Source organism: Armigeres subalbatus, chromosome 3, assembly GCF_024139115.2.
Source record: "Armigeres subalbatus isolate Guangzhou_Male chromosome 3, GZ_Asu_2, whole genome shotgun sequence".
NCBI classification, from domain to species: domain Eukaryota; kingdom Metazoa; phylum Arthropoda; class Insecta; order Diptera; family Culicidae; genus Armigeres; species Armigeres subalbatus.
The window spans coordinates 293499049-293520099 of NC_085141.1; the positions used below are offsets into that span (position 1 = coordinate 293499049).

A 21051-nucleotide genomic window follows, 5' to 3' on the forward strand; every position below is an offset into this window, starting at 1 on the left:
AATAATGCATTAATACCCCATGGGGTATTAAGTCCATGCTGTACGCTGTAAACGATCCATAAATTTACTAAATGAGCAGTGTGCTTTGGATCATTGTCATGCCGGAAATAGATCCTAATCCCAATGATTAATATTTCAACGCTGTTTTGCACATTTTTCATCAAAATTTTGAAGTTAATGGTCTCGTCCATAATGCCATCTATGGAAAACATGTTTCTAACTCCAGATGCCATCAATGAACCCTACTCAATGGCATTACCACCACAGAATTTGAATCCATCTTTATTGTCTCATCATCTCAGGCCTCAAACAAAAATGTTTGATGACAATCATAGAAAAGCAATGGTAATGCTTGTCATCGTGCAAGTCTTCCTAGTTCATAATATGCACCCAATATGGCGCAAATTAAATTATGAATCCTCTTTTACATTTTCTACAATTTTTATTTGATATTTACTTAAGATTTCATATCGGCCTATATTAAAATGAATGTTTAGCTTCCACTTCCCGACAAATTCTGGATGTAAATTTCACAGGACGTAAAATGTTTTTTTTTTTTTGGTTTCTCGAATGATGAAATCTGCCGAAACACATAGAATACCTATCCAATTATCAAACAATGTTCTAGAAAATGGTGGGTTGACATCAAGGAAGGAGCGCCCATCAGAGCTCTGGTCCCCACAAGTCCCTATCTCACGCTTCCACGGGTCGTCCGATGACAAAAGACCGCCAGCTAAGGGTTGTGTACTTAGCTGGTAGTGCAGCCTGGGCACTGTTGTCCTTCTGACATCAGCTAGAGTGAGAAGGTACGCCTCGAGCGTCTGTTCACCAGGAGGTGCGGCTCAAACAGCGTCTGCTTGATACGGCTGATTAACGAAATGCTGTATCGCGTCAGCTATACCTAAGGTGGCAGCCCCATCATCGCGATGTAGGTAACCCGACCGCGGTAAGGTAGCTGGAGTTATAAGTAAGTTCTAGAAAATTGTCAAGAATGGGCATAGTTTTGATTTGGTTCTTGTTGCAATGAATTTTGTTTATCTCACTAAAGAGTTAGGACAAAAGGACAAAATCATGTCAAAAACATAAAAAACGATTTGAAGCACTCCTAAATTTCAACCAAATGAGCTGAAATTTTCACCAGAAGTCTACCTTAGTATAAGAGTTATGAATCAGTCAGTTGACCGGTACGATATTTTAACAGATCTAATAAACAAATTTTGCTGGGAAATCCAGATAATGTGAATCTAAAAAAATGCCAGTTTTGTTCGAAATCGTTGACAATGTAAATCGAAAGAGTGATCCTAATGCTTGATGGCATTAGAGGTCTCAGTGCAGCAAACTATGTATTTATCGTTGCTTACGTCTTGCCGTCTTGTCTTGTACACAACCCCTCCTGATTTTCATTCCATCTCATTACTTCTCAATAGAACGTTTTTTTTTCTATTTTTTCTTGGGTATTGGGTATACACATATGGCTATAGAGAAACAATCCGAGTGCTCACTATGGCCTTCGTTCTTCTATCTGAAGTGCTCAAAGACGAAATTGTGACTTATGAATACAATACACAAAACCTAAGATCCACTAAGCAATAAATAAAGAGAACCGGAAGTAACCCGCTGTCACGAATGTATCCTTTCTCGTTATTTATACCTGCCATGCAGCGATCGGCAAGTCTAGGTTAAAGCAAGCGCACCGGACACCCAGCAAAACAACTTTATTATCTCAGAGCAGAGCATGTTCTGCCTATTTATTTAAATGACCCAAGTCTCAAGACAGTTCAAGACAGTTTATTTACTTACGCCCATTAACGCAAATGTATTATACAAGTTGAACGGCGGCGGAACCTACTTATGACTCGATCGTATCTAAACAGGTTCGTTCCTCTTTAGTCCAATCTTCTCGTCATTCTCAGTCAGTTACTCGAGTGGAGTGGAACACAAGTCCCATAAACCGGCGTGTCGTTATTAACGTTGAATCAAGCACAAAAATCTATCGAAATGGGTAAATTCTAAAGTGTATGTTTAACTATGATGAAAGAATCTGATTGTTCCACTTATATTGATTTAGCAAAATTCTTGGTTCTGGCACTTGTGGTATTGGCATCGGTTGCCGCAATCAACGCTGCATGTGAGTAATAAATCGACTTCAAGGATGAGTTTTATTTGATTAAGAGGTCATTTGGGTGATTATTGGATTGTCTTTGCAGCTTTCGGCCAGTGTCCTGTGGCTTCTAAGGTGCAAACATGTACTCCGAAATGTTTGAGCGATGTCGATTGCAGTACTAGTGGTGGAAAATGTTGCCCGAACACATGCAACTATAAATCATGTGTGAGTCCCAATCAACTTTCGCAGAGTGCATCAACTGGTAACAAATGTACGTAAAAGGGGATTTTTTCTTCTAAATTAATCCTTCTTCAAACTGGTTTCTAAGTACGTATTAATGTTTATAGATCAATCTGGAGGGGCTGGAACCTACTGTGGAAATGTGAAGTGCAGTGCTCACGAGAAGTGCGACTTGGACAAATCTACTAAACGGCAAAAGTGTGTACGAGCTTGAATTTTATTTGATTTAAAACCATTTGTACAAAACGACAAAAAATAAATAGACTTGAAATTAGCATTTACACCTTTTTCGCAAGCTTCTTGTTCAACGGCCGTGCAATGTCGTCGGCTGTAATCGAATACGATCCGGACAGGGATGATGACACATCAGCTTTTCCATTAGGATCTTCTTGCGGTCCATCTCCAATGGGTGTGGAAATCTCCTTAACCACTCGGTAACCCTTATCGTCCGCAACGTAATGAACTTCACGCTTGTAGAACCCATCACTGTAGGCGTACATTCCCTTCAGAGCTAGTCCTTCACGTGTTTCCTGCCTTTGAACGGTTTGATCACTGATCGTATCCGTGATCGACGAGTCATAAGAGTAGTGCGCAGATTTGGCTTGGATCTGCTCCAGAGTTTCATCGTCAACTTTTCGTAGATTCCTTTCATTGTTTCTCACGGATCCTTGAGGTCCATTAGGAACAGCTTCGTACCGATCCTGATCGCTTTTCACAGGTAGGTTTGGATTGAAGCCATTAGGGTAATTGCTTTGGGGTGCAGCTAGACTCACCGTGGCAAGCCCGATCAATATCACGACTGCGTACTTGAACGACATTGCACTTGATACTACTCTAGAAACAATACTAATTCATTTTCTTACCAGCATGATCTATATATTGAATTTTTCGTCCAAGGTCAAAGCCGAAGACTTCATCGTGCAATCGTCCCGTGCATTCAAAGGAGGACGGTAGACTTTTTCTCTTGCGCCTTTTAACAAGTTTGAACCCATCTCGAATTACCGCTTCTGTCTCGCATCGCGAAGAATTGCCGTTGGCGCTATGTTGCCTATATTGATTGTAAGTTATATCGACCTGTAGGGATGAGAGAACAAGTTTCACTTTCTTCTTTGCACAGACGCCGGTCGACCGGTGCCAATGATCTTGTCCCGTAATGTGTTCAGTACAGATAATAACCGATAGTTCGATAAACTCCACTAGATCAGAAACGACCAGAACGAGGATGCGTCTCAATGTCGTTTGGGCGCACCCAAGCTCAATTTTCTTCGGAAAGTTGTGTTTTTTATTCAAATGAATATATTCCCTTACGTAGTTCAAAGCCGCTATTTTAAATTAACCGGAATCTATCTTTTAACCGTTGCGTAGTGGATAATATAAATATTAATTAAAATTATTATGCTATGAAACTATCGCCAGATGCTATTTTTAAACTAGGAAGTGAAAAAAAGTAACTTGTTTCAATCTCGAGCATAGCGTTGCATACATTTCAAATTCAAGTTGGATATCCATTTACTGTGATTAGAATATGATAAACTGGTTTGTTTTGTACACATCACATCTGCTTTGAGTAAGTAAACTTGTAAGTTGGGGATTCAGGAAATGCAAAGACAATTCATTCACAAGTTGTTTTATTATAGGGGGAGCTTCGCCAGTATCGGGCCCATCCCAATACCGGACAATTCTCAAAACGACACTTGCACAGAGGGACCTGTAGTTTAAAGAAAGCTATTCAATAGTTTTTCTCCTGCATAGCAACAACCTCTATACGGAAGCTTTTGTTGTGCTCTACAAGTCTTGTGAACATTGCGATTCACTCCGTTCAGGTTTTGACGTGGCTCCGGGAGTGGGTGGGACAAGTAGGACATGTCCAACGCATGAATCTTCCTGACAGTCAAAGCATTGTCCTACCCATGCTTTTGTAGATTATATCATCTAGGTTAAATAAGCTACAATGCTGTTTGATAAATTTAATTTAGGTCTACAAAAATATTATTTGACCCTCTCTTTCCCACGACTTTTTTCAAAGATTTCAATACGATCCTATGAAAAAAATGCTAGTACTAGTGGCATAGCTAAAATTAGTGTAAACGAAAAAAAGTTTTTGATTGTAAATCATTAGTTACCTAATTGTTTTCAATAGTTTCACTATATAGCATAGCATAGAACCTTTGCACAAATCGTAGATGGAGTTGCAGAGATATCCATTGTCATTGTAAATCTGCCATATTCTACAATTAAGCAGACCCGATTTTCTCCACACACCTGGCCACGACCTTATAGGTGTTTTATTTTATAGTAGTCCTATCATCTGTTTTAGTATTTTGCACAAAATTGATTATACCTTGCAGTCTAATGAAAGCATAAAGTTGTGCCAAATACTGATTTTTGTTGTTGAAATGATTCAATGAATGTTGGAATGTGCAAAATTTGATGGAGCACTACAGCTACCATGAGAAGGAAAGGGTTAAACATTAGACAGCTTTACTTATACATATACACAATTAAATTAATTTCAGATTTCGGTAAATTTTCACCGAAATGTCAACAGCAGAACAGTTCGACAAATAATTTCTCAGATTTTCGTTGATTTTTCCACTTGAAAAGTAGAGAAAAAATCAAACAAAAAATCTGTGAAAGAATAACCGAACTGTTTTGTTGTTGAGATATTGTAGAAAATCACATAAATAGGTATGTTAAACTAGTTGACCCGGCAGACGTTGTCCTGTATAGTAGGCGAAAATGCCCATACGAAAGTTCCATACGAATCTTAATTTTATTATTTCACGATTTACTCAATCTTACTCGTAATTTTCGCATGAAGAAATATCATATAAACCCGTCGGAAATAGAAGATAAGTTAAGGGTGTTTGTGTGATCATCAAGTAGCCAACAGTTCGACGCACACTCGGAAAATCCGGAGTTCCCGCGAATACTGTAGGAACTCCTTTCCTTTACCAAAAACTTTGGGCGGAGAACGGGCAAGGGCTCCCAAACCGCCGTCTCAGGCAAGTTCACATGCTATCAAAACTGTATCTCCCTCTGAAAAATCAAACTAGTTGCAGCCCCGCCGCTTCGTTCCTACGCCTACGCCTTCCTCTATATCTACGAATCGATGCCATAGACCAAAAATCGCATCGCACAGTCATCGTCTGATCACCGAGTCAACCGAGACGCACGTACCAAGGCACTATGAGAGTCCTTGCTCCCTCTGACCCAAATTGAATCAAGCTTACCGTATCATTCCCTGCATTGCGACGTTCTACCAGCAGCCATCGTCGCCGTCTCGGTTCTTTGGGAGAAAGGGCAAGGGCTCTCAAACCGCCAACTCAGGCAAGCTCACGTGCTATGTTTACTGTATCTGCTCCTGAAAATTAAACTGGTTACAGCCCAGGGGGCCGTCCACAAAGTACGTCACGCTCCTAGGGGGAGGGGGGTTCCAAGCAGCGTGACGACTCATACAAAAATTTTAGAGGTTTAATACAAAAAGTGTGACGAAGGGGGGAGGGGGGGGTCAAAAATCACCAACTTTTGCGTGACGTACTTTAATGGATCTTCCCCAGCCGCTTCGCTCTTAAGCCAATCCTCCATACCTATGAGTGAATGTCGTACAGCAAGAAATCGTATCGCACAGTTATCAGCTACTCAACGAAACAACCGAGCCGTACGTTACAAGACAACTTGATATACTCATGAATAGTTATTAAAAGTGCTTTAGTAATTAGTTATTATTTTCCCACTTCCTTCAAAGAGCATTACCCGGGCAGAAGCCATGAACAGAATAACAAAACATGATATGGATTTGATTGATATAAGAGATAAAAGAACAGGCAACAATATCAAAAAATTGCACCGAAATATCATTTAAATATCAATTTATGATATGGATAAGAACATACTAATGGCACATGATATTGATCACTTATTACAAATAGCATAACTTGATCTTCCCATGATATTTTAGTGCAAAATTTTGATATTATCGTCTGATCTTTTATCTCTTATATCAATCATGTCCATATCTCATTTTGCTATCTTATCAACATTTGATATTATTGAGCTATTTTCGCCTACTCGGGTATAGCTCACTGGAGGTGTTTGTTTAGTTTCTATTAGGTTTTAGTCTTACAGTAATGTTAATAGACAGGAATTTGTTGGAATAACAGGTAGTGTGCGACGCTCCGCAGTTGATGGAGAAGAAGCAGGTGCCGGTTAGTTGTAGTTGCTCTTTGGTATAGATTAAGGAAGTTTGTTATTGGTAATAAGGTACCAGTCAAAACGATTAATGCAAGAGATGGCGTTTTTTCAATGGTAGTAAAATCGAAATTTCATCACTATCAAACTACTAATCAGTGCAAACTAAGTGCAGGAGATAATCTTTTCACCTCATACTTCATTCCTTATCACTACTTTCGTCTAAAACACCACCATTTTCCATAAATTTGCAAAATACTTGATTTTCCCATACATTTTATCGATTTCCAACTACCATTCTTCCATGAGCTCATGGTGAAAATTTTGAAAATCTCAGAACATAGAGTAGCAGGCTTAACAACACAGATAGATACGCCGGTATCGCCACTCAGTGACGGGTACCGTAAACATGGTGCACGGAAGGTTGTTGTCTACACTTTTTACGGCTGCTGCACCCTGGAAGTAAATGTCATCGAAGTAAACAGTCGGTCCCTTATTGTTTATATCTATTGTTGAATAAAGAGAGCTGCAGCTGCTGGCAGAACTATCAGTCAGTAGCCTGTCGTGGAGTGAAAGAGAACTCTAGTATTTGTTGTTATCTGTAAGGGGATTCCCTAACCCGCCCAACAGGTTATGGGCCCAGGGACGCTTCAAGATCTACATCTTAGTGGGATGGATCGACCGTTGACGTTACAGCAGTGGGATCATGGATCGGCCGCATATGTCGCGTGGCGCAGTGGGATCATGGATCGGCCACGTAAGTCGTGGGTAGCGCTGGACGGAATTCATCAGTAGGGCGGAACGATCGGTAGGATAGTCAGCAGAAGTCCAGGAGGAGCTACGGGTCGAAACTGGAGCTGGTCGGTAGAGCATCGAGAGGCGTCGTACAAGCATCGGAGTCTGGCCACTTGTATGGGCGCATGTTTTGGTTGACGTACAAACTTCGGAGTGGGGGCCATTTGTACGAGGAATTGGCGAAGGAGGAATTGTTTGGCGAGGAGGAGCTCAGGACTAGAGGCTCAGTGTTAGGAGGAGCCAGGACAGTAGCGAGGCGTGCCCACTAAGGAGAAGTGTTGGAATAACAGGTAGTGTGCGACGCTTCGCAGTAGATGGAGAAGAAGCAGGTGCCGGTTAGTTGTAGTTGCTCTTTGGTATAGAATAAGGAAGTTGGTTATTGGTAATTGTTTATATCTATTGTTTAATAAAGAGAGCTGCAGCTGCTGGCTGAAGTATCAGTCAGTAGCCTGCCGTGGAGTGCAAGGAAACTCTAGTATTTGTTGTTCTTCGTAAGGGGATTCCCTTACCCGCCCAACATAATTGAGAACCAAAAACAAAAGCTCCAAAGAATGTCTACCAACGGAAGAGCAGCTAGGCGCAGCGTCTCTTGAAGATGGCTGGAGAGATATTCGATCCGCCATTGGTAGCACCGCAACTGCTGCACTTGGCACGGTGCCCCCGGATCAGAGAAACGACTGGTATGACGGCGAATGTGAGCAGTTAGTAGAAGAGAAGAATGCAGCATGGGCGAGATTGCTGCAACACCGCACGAGGGCGAACGAAGCACGATATAAACAGGCGTGGAACAGACAAAACTCGATTTTCCGGAGGAAAGCAGGAAGATCGAGACCGTGAAGAGACGGAGCAACTGTACCGCACTAATAACGCACGAAAGTTCTATGAGAAGTTGAACCGTTCACGTAAGGGCCACGTGCCACAGCCTGATATGTAAACGGGATAAACGGGAACCTTCTTACGAACGAGCGTGAGGTGATCCAAAGGTGGCGGCAGCACTACGAAGAACACCTGAATGGCGATGTGGCAGACGAAGATGGCGGTATGGTGATGGACCTGGGAGAACGCGCGCAGGACAGAATTCTACCGGCTCCGGATCTCCAGGAAATCCAGGAGAAGATTGGCCGGCTGAAGAACAACAAAGCCCCTGGGGCTGACCAACTAAGCGGATCGGAGCTATTCATCAACACGTCGAAGACGAAGTACATGATAGGAAGAGGTTCAAGAGAAGACAATGTGAGCCACCCACCGCGAGTTTGCATCGGTGGTGACGAAATCGAGGTAGAAGAATTTGTACTTGGCTCACTGGTGACTGCCGAAATGACACCAGCAGAAATTCGGAGACGCATGCGGCTGGAAATCGTGCGTACTTTGACTCCGCAAGACGCCCGATCGAATAGAGTTCGCCGCCGTACCAAACTGACAATCTACAAAACGCTAATTAGACCGGTAGTCCTCTACGGACACGAGACCTGGACGATGCTCGTGGAGGACCAACGCGCACTTGGAGTTTTCGAAAGGAAAGTGCTGCGTACCATCTATGGTGGGGTGCAGATGGCGGACGGTACGTGGAGGAGGCGAATGAACCACGAATTGCATCAGTTGTTAGAATTGGCCATTTGGCAGGATTTCTCCAGACTGCGGCTGGCGACGTAGCCATGGACCGAGCCGAATGGAGAAGACTCTTATATACCGCACAGGCCACTTCGGCCTTAGTCTGAATAAAAAAAAAATAAACCATTCGGCTCGGTCCATGGCTACACGTCGCCAACCACGCAGTCTACGGAGGGTCCGCAAGTCATCTTCCACCTGATCGATCCACCTTGCCCACTGCGCACCTCGCCTTCTTGTGCCCGTCGGATCGTTGTCGAAAACCATTTTCACCGGGTTACTGTCCGCCATTCTGGCTACGTGCCCGGCCCACCGCAGTCGTCCAATTTTCGCGGTTTGAACGATGGATGGTTCTCCCAGCAGCTCATGCTGCTAGTAGATTGTCAGTTTGGTACGGCGGCGAACTCTATTCGATCGGAGCGTCTTGCGGAGTCCAAAGTACGTACGATTTCCAGCCACTATGCGTCTCCGAATTTCTTTGCTGGTATCATTTTCGGCAGTCACCAGTGAGCCCAAGTTCACAAATTCTTCTACCACCTCGATTTCGTCACCACCGATGCAAACTCGAGGCAGGTGGCTCACATTGTCTTCCCTTGAACCTCTTCCTATAATGTACTTCCTATTCGACGTATTGATGACTAGTCCGATCCGCTTAGCTTCCCTCTTCAGTCTGATGTAGGCTTCCTCCATCTTCTCAAAGTTATGTGCCATAATATCTATGTCGTCGGCGAAGCCAAATAGCTGGACGGACTTATTGAAAATTGTATCACTCGTGTTAATCCCTGCTCTTCGTATTACCCCTTCCAAAGCGATGTTGAATAGCAGACACGAAAGACCATCACCTTGCCGTAACCCTCTGCGGGTTTCAAAGGGGCTCGAGAATGCCCCTGAAACTCGAACTACGCACATCACCCGATCCATCGTAGCTTTGATCAACCGTGTCAGTTTATCCGGAAATGTGTTCGTGCATTAGCTGCCATAGCTGGTCCCGATCGATTGTATCATATGCGGCTTTGAAGTCGATGAATAGATGATGTGTAGGCACGTTGTATTCGCGGCATTTCTGCAGTACTTGGCGAATGGCGAACACCTGGTCCGTGGTGGAACGTTTGCCCATAAAACCCGCCTGGTACTGCCCCACGAACTCCCTTGCAGTTGGTGCTAGTCGACGGCATAAAATTTGGAAGAGTACCTTGTAAGCGGCGTTCAGCAATGTGGTTGCGCGGTAGTTGCTACAATCCAGCTTATCGCCCTTATCGCCCTCCACCACACGACACCTTCCATCTACTCCTGCGGCAAAACTTCCTCCTCCCAAATCTTGGTAATGACGAGTGCAGCGCTCTAGCCAGTGCATCACCATTTTTATTTTCATTTATTCAGACTAAGGCCGAAGTGGCCTGTGCGGTATATAAGAGTCTTCTCCATTCGGCTCGGTCCATGGCTACACGTCGCCAACCACGCAGTCTACGAAGGGTCCGCAAGTCATCTTCCACCTGATCGATCCACCTTGCCCGCTGCGCACCTCGCCTTCTTGTGCCCGTCGGATCGTTGTCGAGAACCATTTTCACCGGGTTACTGTCCGACATTCTGGCTACGTGCCCGGTCCACCGCAGTCGTCCGATTTTCGCGGTGTGAACGATGGATGGTTCTCCCAACAGCTGATGCAACTCGTGGTTCATTCGCCTCCTCCACGTACCGTCCGCCATCTGCACCCCACCATAGATGGTACGCAGCACTTTCCTTTCGAAAACTCCAAGTGCGCGTTGGTCCTCCACGAGCATCGTCCAGGTCTCGTGTCCGTAGAGGACTACCGGTCTAATGAGCGTTTTGTAGATTGTCAGTTTGGTACGGCGGCGAACTCTATTCGATCGGAGCGTCTTACGGAGTCCAAAGTATGTACGATTTCCAGCCACTATGCGTCTCCGAATTTCTCTGCTGGTATCATTTTCGGCAGTCACCAGTGAGCCCAAGTACACGAATTCGTCTACCACCTCGATTTCGTCACCACCGATGCAAACTCGCGGTGGGTGGCTCACATTGTCTTCTCTTGAACCCCTTCCTATCATGTACTTCGTCTTCGACGTATTGATGACTAGTCCGATCCGCTTGGCTTCCCTCTTCAGTCTGATGTAGGCTTCCTCCATCTTCTCAAAGTTACGTGCCATAATATCTATGTCGTCGGCGAAGCCAAATAGCTGAACGGACTTATTGAAAATTGTACCACTCGTGTTAATCCCTGATCTTCGTATTACCCCTTCCAAAGCGATGTTGAATAGCAGACACGAAAGACCATCACCTTGCCGTAACCCTCTGCGGGTTTCGAAGGGACTCGAGAATGCCCCTGAAACTCGAACTACGCACATCACCCGATCCATCGTCGCTTTGATCAACCGTGTCAGTTTATCCGGAAATGTGTTCGTGCATTAGCTGCCATAGCTGGTCCCGATCGATTGTATCATATGCGGCTTTGAAGTCGATGAATAGATGATGTGTGGGCACGTTGTATTCGCGGCATTTCTGCAGTACTTGGCGAATGGCGAACATCTGGTCCGTGGTGGAGCGTTCGCCCATAAAACCCGCCTGGTACTGCCCCACGAACTCTCGCCCAGTCAACAAATTAGTTGGTAAAGCGAAGTTATAAATTGAAATTACAGCATGATATACCTATGACGAAATCGGATATACTACTCAAATAAGCCATATACAAACCAAAGTGGAGGCCATTTACATCATATAATCCGATATCGACGATAATCTTTTACAATTATTACGACTTCACGACAGATTTTAATTTAACCGATTTTGCATAAACACATATACAACTATCATGAAATTACTCATATACGATTTTTGTAAGTTATATACGATTTGGAGAAAATGAAAAAAATAATTGAAAAAAAAACATTTTAGCTTTTATAATTTTCATTCTACTTGGTAAATTCAAGTTTAGCATCGAAGATTTTAATTTTTTTTATTTTAGATTTTTATATTAGAAGTATACATATGATTTCCATGAGACTCGAACCCTCGACATCTGCATTGAGAGGCACGTATGGTTACACAAAGCTACAACTGTATCACTAAAATTATACAAAATGTTGGCCTTCCCAGCCAGCCAGACATCGTATATGAATGTATAAAAAATATCGCATATTGTCATGAATAAAATCACAATCGTTAATATGGATGTTCATAGTCGTCATATGTATCAAGTGAGTCGCAAAGCTATGATAACATTGAACTATTTACGACTTTGGTAATAGAATATGTATATTAGTGTGTATATAGACACACACAGTCGCATGTACTCGTAAATGTTGATTACCACCCGCACTATAAGACTTTCATCTCAGAGCTGTCAAAAATCGTACATAAGTTCGAATAAACTCGAATATGTATCGTATTGTACGTTGCTTTGTCGTATTAAATTAGCTTGACTAATAGATGATTTTATTCATGTAAGTTGTGTTTTGAACGAAAAAAAAACGCGATGAAGGATATTTTGCTAAAAAATAAGCTGAAAATTATGAGAAAAAGTGGTACATACAGTCGTTTACGGAGAAAGTTTTGTCAACGTTACAAAGTTAGCTCCGTAGCAGGAAAACCGGAAGCAGACAGTATACCAGCGTCCGTCAACCAAGGCGCTCCAGAACCGATTTTTTCGGATGCCTCTTTGTACGATCCAACTGGAAATTCACCCAACATTCCAGAAACTTTGGAAGAACACGAAGGTAACATTATAGCATTTTTGCATTACGGGCTTGTAATATGTTACTCGGCTAACTGGATTGTAATTTTAATAATGTTATTTAGTACGCAGTGTGAACCATTAGATTCTAATTTCCCTTGTAACTATCTTATTTCGTCATAATTTAGATTGCAGAGCAACGTTACTCAACTCAATCCGACAATGGGCTACCGACTTCCAGATATCCCATTCTGCATTACAGGCGCTAACCGCTGTTTTGAATCAAAACTTGAACCTGAACCTCCTGAAAGATCCTCAAAATTCTATTGGCCACACCACGAAACTTGCACCTCGAAAAAATTGACGAAAATGGTTCATACTGGCATCAAGGACTAGAAATTTGCCTCAGAATGGTTTTACAAAACATTCCACATTCTACAACCATATCACTTAACTTCAATGTTGATGGCTTACCAGTGTACAAAAGCTCAACGAAAAACTTTTGGCCCATATTGTTTAACATTCAAGAATATCCTGAAGTTAAACCGCTCGTCATAGGCATATATTATGGCATAAGCAAGCCAAAAGATGTCGCTACATATTTAAATTCCTTCATAGACGAGTTACTACAACTATTAGATTCTGGACTAACTATAAATGGGCATCGTATTTCAATCAAAATAAGGTGCTTTATTTGTGACACGCCAGCGCGCGCATTCATCAAAGGCGTAATAAATTTCAATGGTAAATATGGCTGCATAAAATGTACTACTAAAGGTACATATTCGCATATATCCAGAACCATGGTATTTCCTGACAGTAAAGCATCGAAAAGGACAGACGAACATTTCAGGGCTAAAGAATATTCTGATCATCAACGCTGTGACTCACCTCTTATCAGACTTCCTATTGATATGGTTGAAGATATCGTTGTTGCTGACTCGCTACATTTATTGGAACTTGGAGTTATGAAGAAGTTACTAACTGGGTGGCGAACTGGTTGTATGTCAATGAATACAAAATGGAGCACGTTACAAAAGAAGGAGATATCAGAACTATTGGTTGCTATACGATTTCCAAATGAAATTCATCGAAAGATGAGATCCTTAGATTTTGTTGCTCTTTGGAAAGGATTAGAGTATCGCAATTTCTTGAATTATGCTGGCATTGTTGTAATTAAGGATTATTTGCCTGAACGATATTTCAACCACTTCCTTTCTCTCTTCTGTGCTGTTCGTATTTGTTCAGTTGAAAAGTATTCAAATTTATTAGAAATAGCACGGTCCTTATTCAATGATTTTCTCGATGAATTTAAATTATTGTATGGTGTTGAATTCATGACAAGTAACATGCACAATATATGCCATGTTGTAGATGAAGTTTCGATTTGGTATTCTGTCAACTATTTCTGCATATCCATTTGAAAATTGTCTGCACTCATTAAAGAAAATGATCAAAACAGGTCCAAATCCACTAGCTCAGATAGCAGGTCGTATAACAGAGAACATGCAAACATACGAACCCGGCGTCGAACTTCAGCTGAATGCCTCAGCAACAACAAATAGTCAAAGACAAAACTCAGTAGACATAGAAAACCGCCGAAGGAAAACTGGTATTTTCTTCTTTCATACTTACAAACAACTTCAAAGATAAATGGATACTAACACATGATCAATCAATTGTAGCTTTTTCCAAAATGGTCAAGTCTGCAACCAAATATTTTGTAGAGGGCCAAGTAATTTCAAAGAAACAAAACTATTTTGAAAAACCATTTGATTCATCACACTTGCAAATTTTTATCGCTGAACCAGTCTTTGCGAAAAAACTGCTCATCGACGTGGATTGTATTTTTTGTAAGTTAGTTGCAGTACCCAGGAAGGAGGGTGTAGTATTTTCACCCCTTATGCATACTATACTGTAGTGATAAAATGTGTATATTTCTGTTTTCTGTCCTTAATAAAGATAAAATTACCCAAAACTTGTTTTTATTGGTTAAAAATCAACAACGTTACCATTTCATTACGTTTAAGATATATGTTTTTTTGTGTTTCACATGAGTTATTCCAACATTTCGTTACTTGAATTGAAATCATCAACTTCTTCATCATCATTCTCAATATCGGCCTCGATTGCCTCTCGATCCATCGTCTCATCCTGATATTCACTTTCTTCAGCACTGTCGCTTTGAAGCACATCAACTATATCTAGTGGATTTTCATGCTTGATATCTTCATTGGCTCGAACATCCTTATGTTTACGTCCCGGGCGGCATGCGGACCTGCGCAGTTGTTTATTCGAGCTTCTTGATTTACTGTAGCGGAAAAGGCGGGTTCTACAGAACATCTCCAATTGTTGAGCACTATAAGTAGGGTCTCCGATGCCAACTAGTTTGACAAGAAGTTGCAACACATTTCCAAACTCTCTGAATCCTCTTTTGGATTTTTGCCCACGACTGATTCCGGTCCACGTAAAACGGGTCCAGAACTCCCTTGTGAAAAGGCAATCGACGATGGTATAGCAAGCGCTGTCGCCATTATTCGCATATGAGTTCGGTGGAATGATCCGTGTAAAGTAAATCAGCTAAAACAAAAAAAAAAACAAAATAAATGAAAATTATGTTTCAGAATTGTAGTTAATCGAACCATACATATTGTGCGCAGAGATCGTCATTTCCTAATTTAACGTTCCAGTCATGTAGCTGAGTTTCATTATCTATACGTTTGTGATTTTCAACTGGATCGTCGATTTCCGTAGGTGACTTATTCACATGCTTTTTATTCATTTCCGTCAAGGCCGCCAGTTTTGAGAAATGTTCATTGAAGCAATTTTTTACTACATCTTCTACTGTAGTATGAATAAAATCACGAAGGTCTCTCTTCAGCTCCTCGTATGTAACGAACCCGTCGGAATCTGTAACATAAAATTAAGAGAGATACATAATTAATTAAATAGAAATCTATTTAGAGCTTAAAAGTTATAAGTGTAAAATGTGGGTACTATTTTTTGGATAGATTAGTAAAAAATATTTTTAAATTTCACATCATTAAAATGAAAATGAAAATAATTGGAAAAAAATATTTTTCAATTTATCCAGCTTTCCACTTTCGCCATAATGGCGGCTGCTATAAATAAATCTGACAGTAACTGCTTCCGACGCTAAATTATTTCCGACGCTGAACTTTTTCCGACGGTGGTCGTATCTTAGCAACTGTTTTCACGTTGTTTATTTATTGTTCTGAAAAATGGAGCAACTCGAACCAAATTGATTTCTTTTGTAACAAGCTTTTAATGTCTCAAAATACATTCTTCTTATCCCTAATATAATACGGAGTTTTATATTTTAGGTCGCAGCAATTCTTCCGGGAGACAGCAATTCCAGTACGTGCTTTGAGACCCCTCTATGTACTATTGATATGAAGGTTTATGATGATGATTCCCAAACAAGACACATCTGAATGCAGCGAAAATTTTCCTCAAATCAGATTTGACTAGTTCCGTAGTATTTCGATTTTAATTGGACAAACATCTACACTTTAAAGATGTAAGTTGTGGTCTCAACGAAGTTGTTTTTCAGATATTTCATCCACAATCTTCTATTCGTCTCAATTGGGCCTCAGAAAATTAATACAGTAGAAACACGATGTCCATGGTGATACAATAGAAAATACTCAGTAATATCAAATACAAGTGACAAAAAATTTATTCATTGCATTGCGTATCAAGCGAGTAGTATCTGTGTTCTGAGTCAAGCTCAATAATACGTATTGCTTTATTATAATTGGTTGTGTCGCATATGGATATCATTCCTCCGTTAATTTACGATTATTCTGCTCTGTGCGCATCATAATTCGCCGATACTGTGATCGACAACTATAACCGTTGGAATGTTGAAAAAAAAACTGCTCTGAATTTATAGGTTTGCGCATCATCGTGAAAGGAAAACGTGCTAGAGCTGCAGCGAATAGCTAATAGTCCTAGACCGATGGTATCCAGCTTTCCACGCTCGGTGATGGCAGCTTGGCGGTGTATAAAAATCAATCGGTCACTGTACTTTTTGACATTAGCTGGAGAAAAAACTCACTGGTGAAAAAACCAAGGAGCGCCAAGGAACCAACCAAGCCAAGGGAAAATAAACCTACACAGTATTTTCACGCAAATATTTCTCAACAGAAAATCTCCGAATTAGGCGCATATCTCTGAAATCCTTGAAGCTTTTATCATTTCGTTAAGTTTGTTATGTTGAAATAAAATATTTACAAAAAAACGAAACAGCACCAGGATTTGTCACTCTCTAAGCTGTAAAGAAAATTCCCCAATATATGGGGCTTTTCCTATACAATCACAGAGAAAATAGCTAGTATTCGTCTTCATTCAACTGTGCATTTCTAGCGCATTGATGCTGATTGAATTATATGAAAACAAACTTCGAAGGATACAAAACATGCAGCTTGTAACTTCTTTTCGACTCTGAAAGCTGCATTCACTTCACACGTGTGTTGGTTGGAAACCATCATGTAACAAAACTTCATATCCAGGCGCATACTAAATTGTTGTTGTCTGGAATAGAATTCGACCTAGAACATAAGAAAGTGTATTATATTTGTAAATTTGTAAATTTGGATCAGTTTTTTAATTGTTGAAAACTTGATGCAAGTTTCTGCAAAAATATCTATTAACTTCGAGTCAATAAATATTTCATAATAAACAAACAATGTGGTTGCTGAGTTACACCGAGCGTCGAAAACAGTTCAGCGTCGGAAGCAGTTACTGTCAGATTTAATTATAGCAGCCGCCATTATGGCTAGCGTGGAAAGCTGGATATCATCACAAGATTGTTAAAACTAAATTGATTAGTTATGGCTTGTAGGGTTGAGCAACCGCCACTAAAGTTTTTATATATTTTACTACGGCTAGGTTCAGATGATTGACCCAATCGAGCTTCACGTGCACTGTAGTGTCCATCGCAATAAAATGTTGCATAAGCAGTGGAATTCAGTATAATGCATCCGTCGGACTATTGTGGAATTGTACCAGTTTTTGTAAAGATTGGTTGTTGTTTAGGGTACGAACGTAATTTATAAGAGGACAATTTCAATGAACCTAATAAATGCGTATTTTCAATATTTTCATTATGTACCTTACTTGGAACCTTAAAAATGTCTTTTTTTTAGACAACCAAACTGAATGAATGAATACCATACATAATCATTAAAGAGGCTGCACTCATAACAAAGAGACGAAGTGTCAAAATTGGAACAGCGCATTTGCTGTCAAATCAGTTGTTCCAATCGAGCACAAGGTTGTTAAAGGTAGGAGTATTGCGTCTCTTTGTTTTTCCAGGCTCGTTAATAATCATAACAAATTAACTGCATATTAACATAGTTCAGAGTGTGAAAGTGCTCGTTTGTTATTGTCTATACTGCATGTAGTCGCATATTTGCCCCATATGAATAGGAAAACCAGCAAAGATGGGAAAAATATGCGATTATAGGCGGTACAGTCTTTCATTATGAAAATATATAAAGAAGCAAAATATCAATAAACGCGATTCAAACATCAGCATGATTCTAATTGATTGTGCTCGTATTTAGATTTCATAAAACAATACATGTGAAACAACAGTTAGTGACCTAGAATTATATTCTAGAGTGTTAACTAGACTACCAAATGATCTTACCTGTAATGGGATGGTTTGCCATGCTTGTTGTATTTGTCTCCGGTACAATGATAACTTCTTCTGCATTGCAATAATTCGGCGCCGACTGCCGCTGGTTCACCTCGTGGGTTGACACTGTATCTAAAATAGACATAAAAAACATTTAGTTTCAGGCCGCCAAAGAGAAATGAGTTACATGTATCACCATGCACATTTCCCGTTGTATGGGTTATTCTGAATTGCGTGGGTGGATGAAGCTATGTTTCACATTACGCATAAGTGGTTATCCATAAACCACGTAATATACGTTTCAAATAATTGATAATAAAAGTGAAACGAATATTTGATGATACATAGATAAACAGACGCAAAAGACAAACAATGTAACATTTGAAAATAAAGCAATTCTTTTGTTACTTCATTCATGAAAATACACTGATCCCACTGGGCCACTATATAACAATAATTAGTAACTGCATTTCGCATGGTAATCAAATAGGAATCACTCATACTAGTGTTTGACCTACAATTGTGGGGTCAGTGTGGGCGTATTATGAATTTATAAGAAAAAATGCGTTATACTGGTGTTATGTTTCTTTGTCTGTGATACATTATTAGTCTTTTACAATTTAACTCACCGATAGGCATAGCGTTGATCGCTGCTTCGCTAAACAGTTCAACGGGCGACTGTATAATCGGAGGTAACTCGGACGGCATCAAAGTGTTTACAAAAAATGAAGTGGATGCTGATGTCACGACGGATGTATCTGGAGTTCCTTGTTCCTGTAGCATCGGTGGTTGCCGCCGCAACGACTGTGACGATGGTGACTTTGCTTGAGCGAATCGTTCTCCGGGTATGATTTTACGTGTCGAGTTTAACGTATCAGTGCTACAGTTTAGCGCCATTTTCGATGCAGCCACAAATAAAGGAACGTTGGGAGCTTGGATGTGTATCTTTGGCTTGACTTGATTTAACAATGGCAGTGAGTTCTGCATTTCAGGTGGCTGTGATACGAGCATCGACTGATTTCGCTGGACATTTTCGAATGGGGCTTTCAATTGAGCACTATTCACATTGATACCTGGTTGCGCAGTTCCTGACGATTGTGGAGAGAACGAATGATATTCGCCAGATGGTTTCTTGAGAGCTTTAAAAGTAAATAATTAATATCACTGATTTCCAAAACTTAATGTTTTTACCTGTGAGCATAGCGTTGTAATCCTTGGTTTTTCCGGCACTGAAAGCTTTTGCGCCTTTAGCTTTTTCTTTTTTCCTTCCACATCGGATACGTCTCTTTTAGCCAGATCATCTGCGGCTCTTTCTGCCGCATCGAAGTTGCGGAACTTCTTAAAAATTATTATTGGAATCCGTTTTGAAGTGCCGTGGAATTCCGCTCCACTGACACGCAGGTTTTCGATCTTTTCGTTGGACATTTTCGGCCATTGTAGAATTCCGCCCTTGATCCACGAGATTGGTACCGCCAGCACTTGAAATTTTCGGTTTTCAATGAATTGCACTACCGCGAACATATTTGAGACGATTCTTTAAATTAGGAGCTTAACCGGAAAACAAAAATTTGCGTACAGCAGAACGCGTAGGAATATTTTGATTCTGATATATTACTTTTTGATTCTGATTGACTCTTTGATGACGTTTGGTAGCAGTGATGCCAACAATATTTTTGTTAATTGTTTCGATTAATAAATTGTTCATAGAAATTAATTTATTTCATGTTTTGTATTTTTACTAAAAAACATTACAAACAACAATGTTTAACCTTCCCATATTTTTAGATTAAAAATTGAACAGATAACGATTCAACAGAGTAAAATAGATTATGTGATTTTATTGAAATTAATTCAAGATTTGATGATTTGACAACACTGATGATAGGTAAAATGTTGTCATCGTATATTTATCCATTCGATGTCAATAAACTTGGGAAAAGTCAGTAAAGTCGCATAAACACGCATATTGGTCAACGCAATCGTATTTGAATCTATTATATTTTATTCACAAACCTTAATACGATATACAAGTTAAGGTTATCGTTTATATGTACAAATGAATGACACATTAAACACTATGCTGGGCCTCAAATCTTATGTTTCAAGTCGTGCAGTTGGTGCTAGTCGACGGCATAAAATTTGGGAGAGTACCTTGTAGGCGGCGTTCAGCAATGTGATTGCGCGGTAGTTGCTACAATCCAGCTTATCGCCTTTTTTGTAGATGGGACACACGACACCTTCCATCCACTCCTGCGGCAAAACTTCCACCTCCCAAATCTTGGTAATGACCCAGTGCAGCGCTCTAGCCAGTGCCTCACCACCGTGTTTAAATAGCTCTCCTGGTAGTTGGTCAACCCCAGGAGCTTTGTTGTTCTTCAGCCGGCCAATCTCCTCCTGGATTTCCTGGAGATCCGGAGCCGGTAGAATTATGTCCTGCGCGCGTTCCCCCAGGTCCATCACCATACCGCCATCTTCGTCTGCCACATCGCCATTCAGGTGCTCTTCGTAGTGCTGCCGCCACCTTTGGATCACCTCACGCTCGTTCGTAAGAAGATTCCCGTTTATGTCCTTACACATATCAGGCTGTGGCACGTGGCCCTTACGTGAACTCGCTCTCGTGCGGTGTGGCAGCAATCTCGCCCATGCTGCATTCTTCTCATCCACTAACTGCTCACATTCGCCGTCATACCAGTCGTTTCTTTGATCCGGGGGCACCGTCCCAAGTGCAGCGGTTGCGGGGCTACCAATGGCGGATCGAAT

The 21051-nt window shown here is 41.0% G+C and overlaps 3 protein-coding genes across 3 annotated transcripts; 1 reads left to right on the forward strand and 2 right to left on the reverse strand.

The window, feature by feature from the left end:
* The first annotated feature begins 1845 nt into the window (after positions 1 to 1845).
* LOC134220343 (waprin-Thr1) lies at positions 1846 to 2625 on the forward strand. The gene is made up of 4 exons (XM_062699375.1): positions 1846 to 2002; positions 2069 to 2128; positions 2208 to 2375; positions 2452 to 2625. The coding sequence occupies exons 1-4, from the start codon at positions 1999 to 2001 to the stop codon at positions 2556 to 2558; spliced, it is 339 nt and encodes a 112-aa protein (XP_062555359.1). The 5' UTR covers positions 1846 to 1998; the 3' UTR covers positions 2559 to 2625.
* LOC134220342 (uncharacterized) lies at positions 2544 to 3193 on the reverse strand. The gene has a single exon (XM_062699373.1). It carries the CDS (start codon positions 3160 to 3162, stop codon positions 2623 to 2625), a length of 540 nt encoding a protein of 179 aa, XP_062555357.1. The 5' UTR covers positions 3163 to 3193; the 3' UTR covers positions 2544 to 2622.
* An 11450-nt stretch (positions 3194 to 14643) lies between these two features.
* On the reverse strand, positions 14644 to 19510 carry LOC134222557 (uncharacterized). Its single transcript, XM_062701717.1, has 5 exons — positions 19483 to 19510; positions 18921 to 19430; positions 18304 to 18423; positions 15274 to 15536; positions 14644 to 15206 (listed from the first exon to the last, which is right to left on the reverse strand). Exons 1-5 carry the CDS (start codon positions 19490 to 19492, stop codon positions 14685 to 14687), a joined length of 1425 nt encoding a protein of 474 aa, XP_062557701.1. The 5' UTR covers positions 19493 to 19510; the 3' UTR covers positions 14644 to 14684.
* Between the last annotated feature and the right edge of the window lie 1541 nt (positions 19511 to 21051).

Coding starts and splice junctions, on each gene's coding strand:
- LOC134220342 (XM_062699373.1), bottom strand. CDS start 3,162: ATGTCGTTCAAGTACGCAGTCGTGATATTGATCGGGCTTGCCACGGTG.
- LOC134220343 (XM_062699375.1), top strand. Junction 2,129..2,207: donor TGCCGCAATCAACGCTGCAT/GTGAGTAATAAA, acceptor TTGTCTTTGCAG/CTTTCGGCCAGTGTCCTGTG. Junction 2,376..2,451: donor TGCATCAACTGGTAACAAAT/GTACGTAAAAGG, acceptor TAATGTTTATAG/ATCAATCTGGAGGGGCTGGA.
- LOC134222557 (XM_062701717.1), bottom strand. Junction 18,424..18,920: donor GATCAACGCTATGCCTATCG/GTGAGTTAAATT, acceptor TGTCTATTTTAG/ATACAGTGTCAACCCACGAG. Junction 15,207..15,273: donor ACGATCTCTGCGCACAATAT/GTATGGTTCGAT, acceptor TTTTTGTTTTAG/CTGATTTACTTTACACGGAT.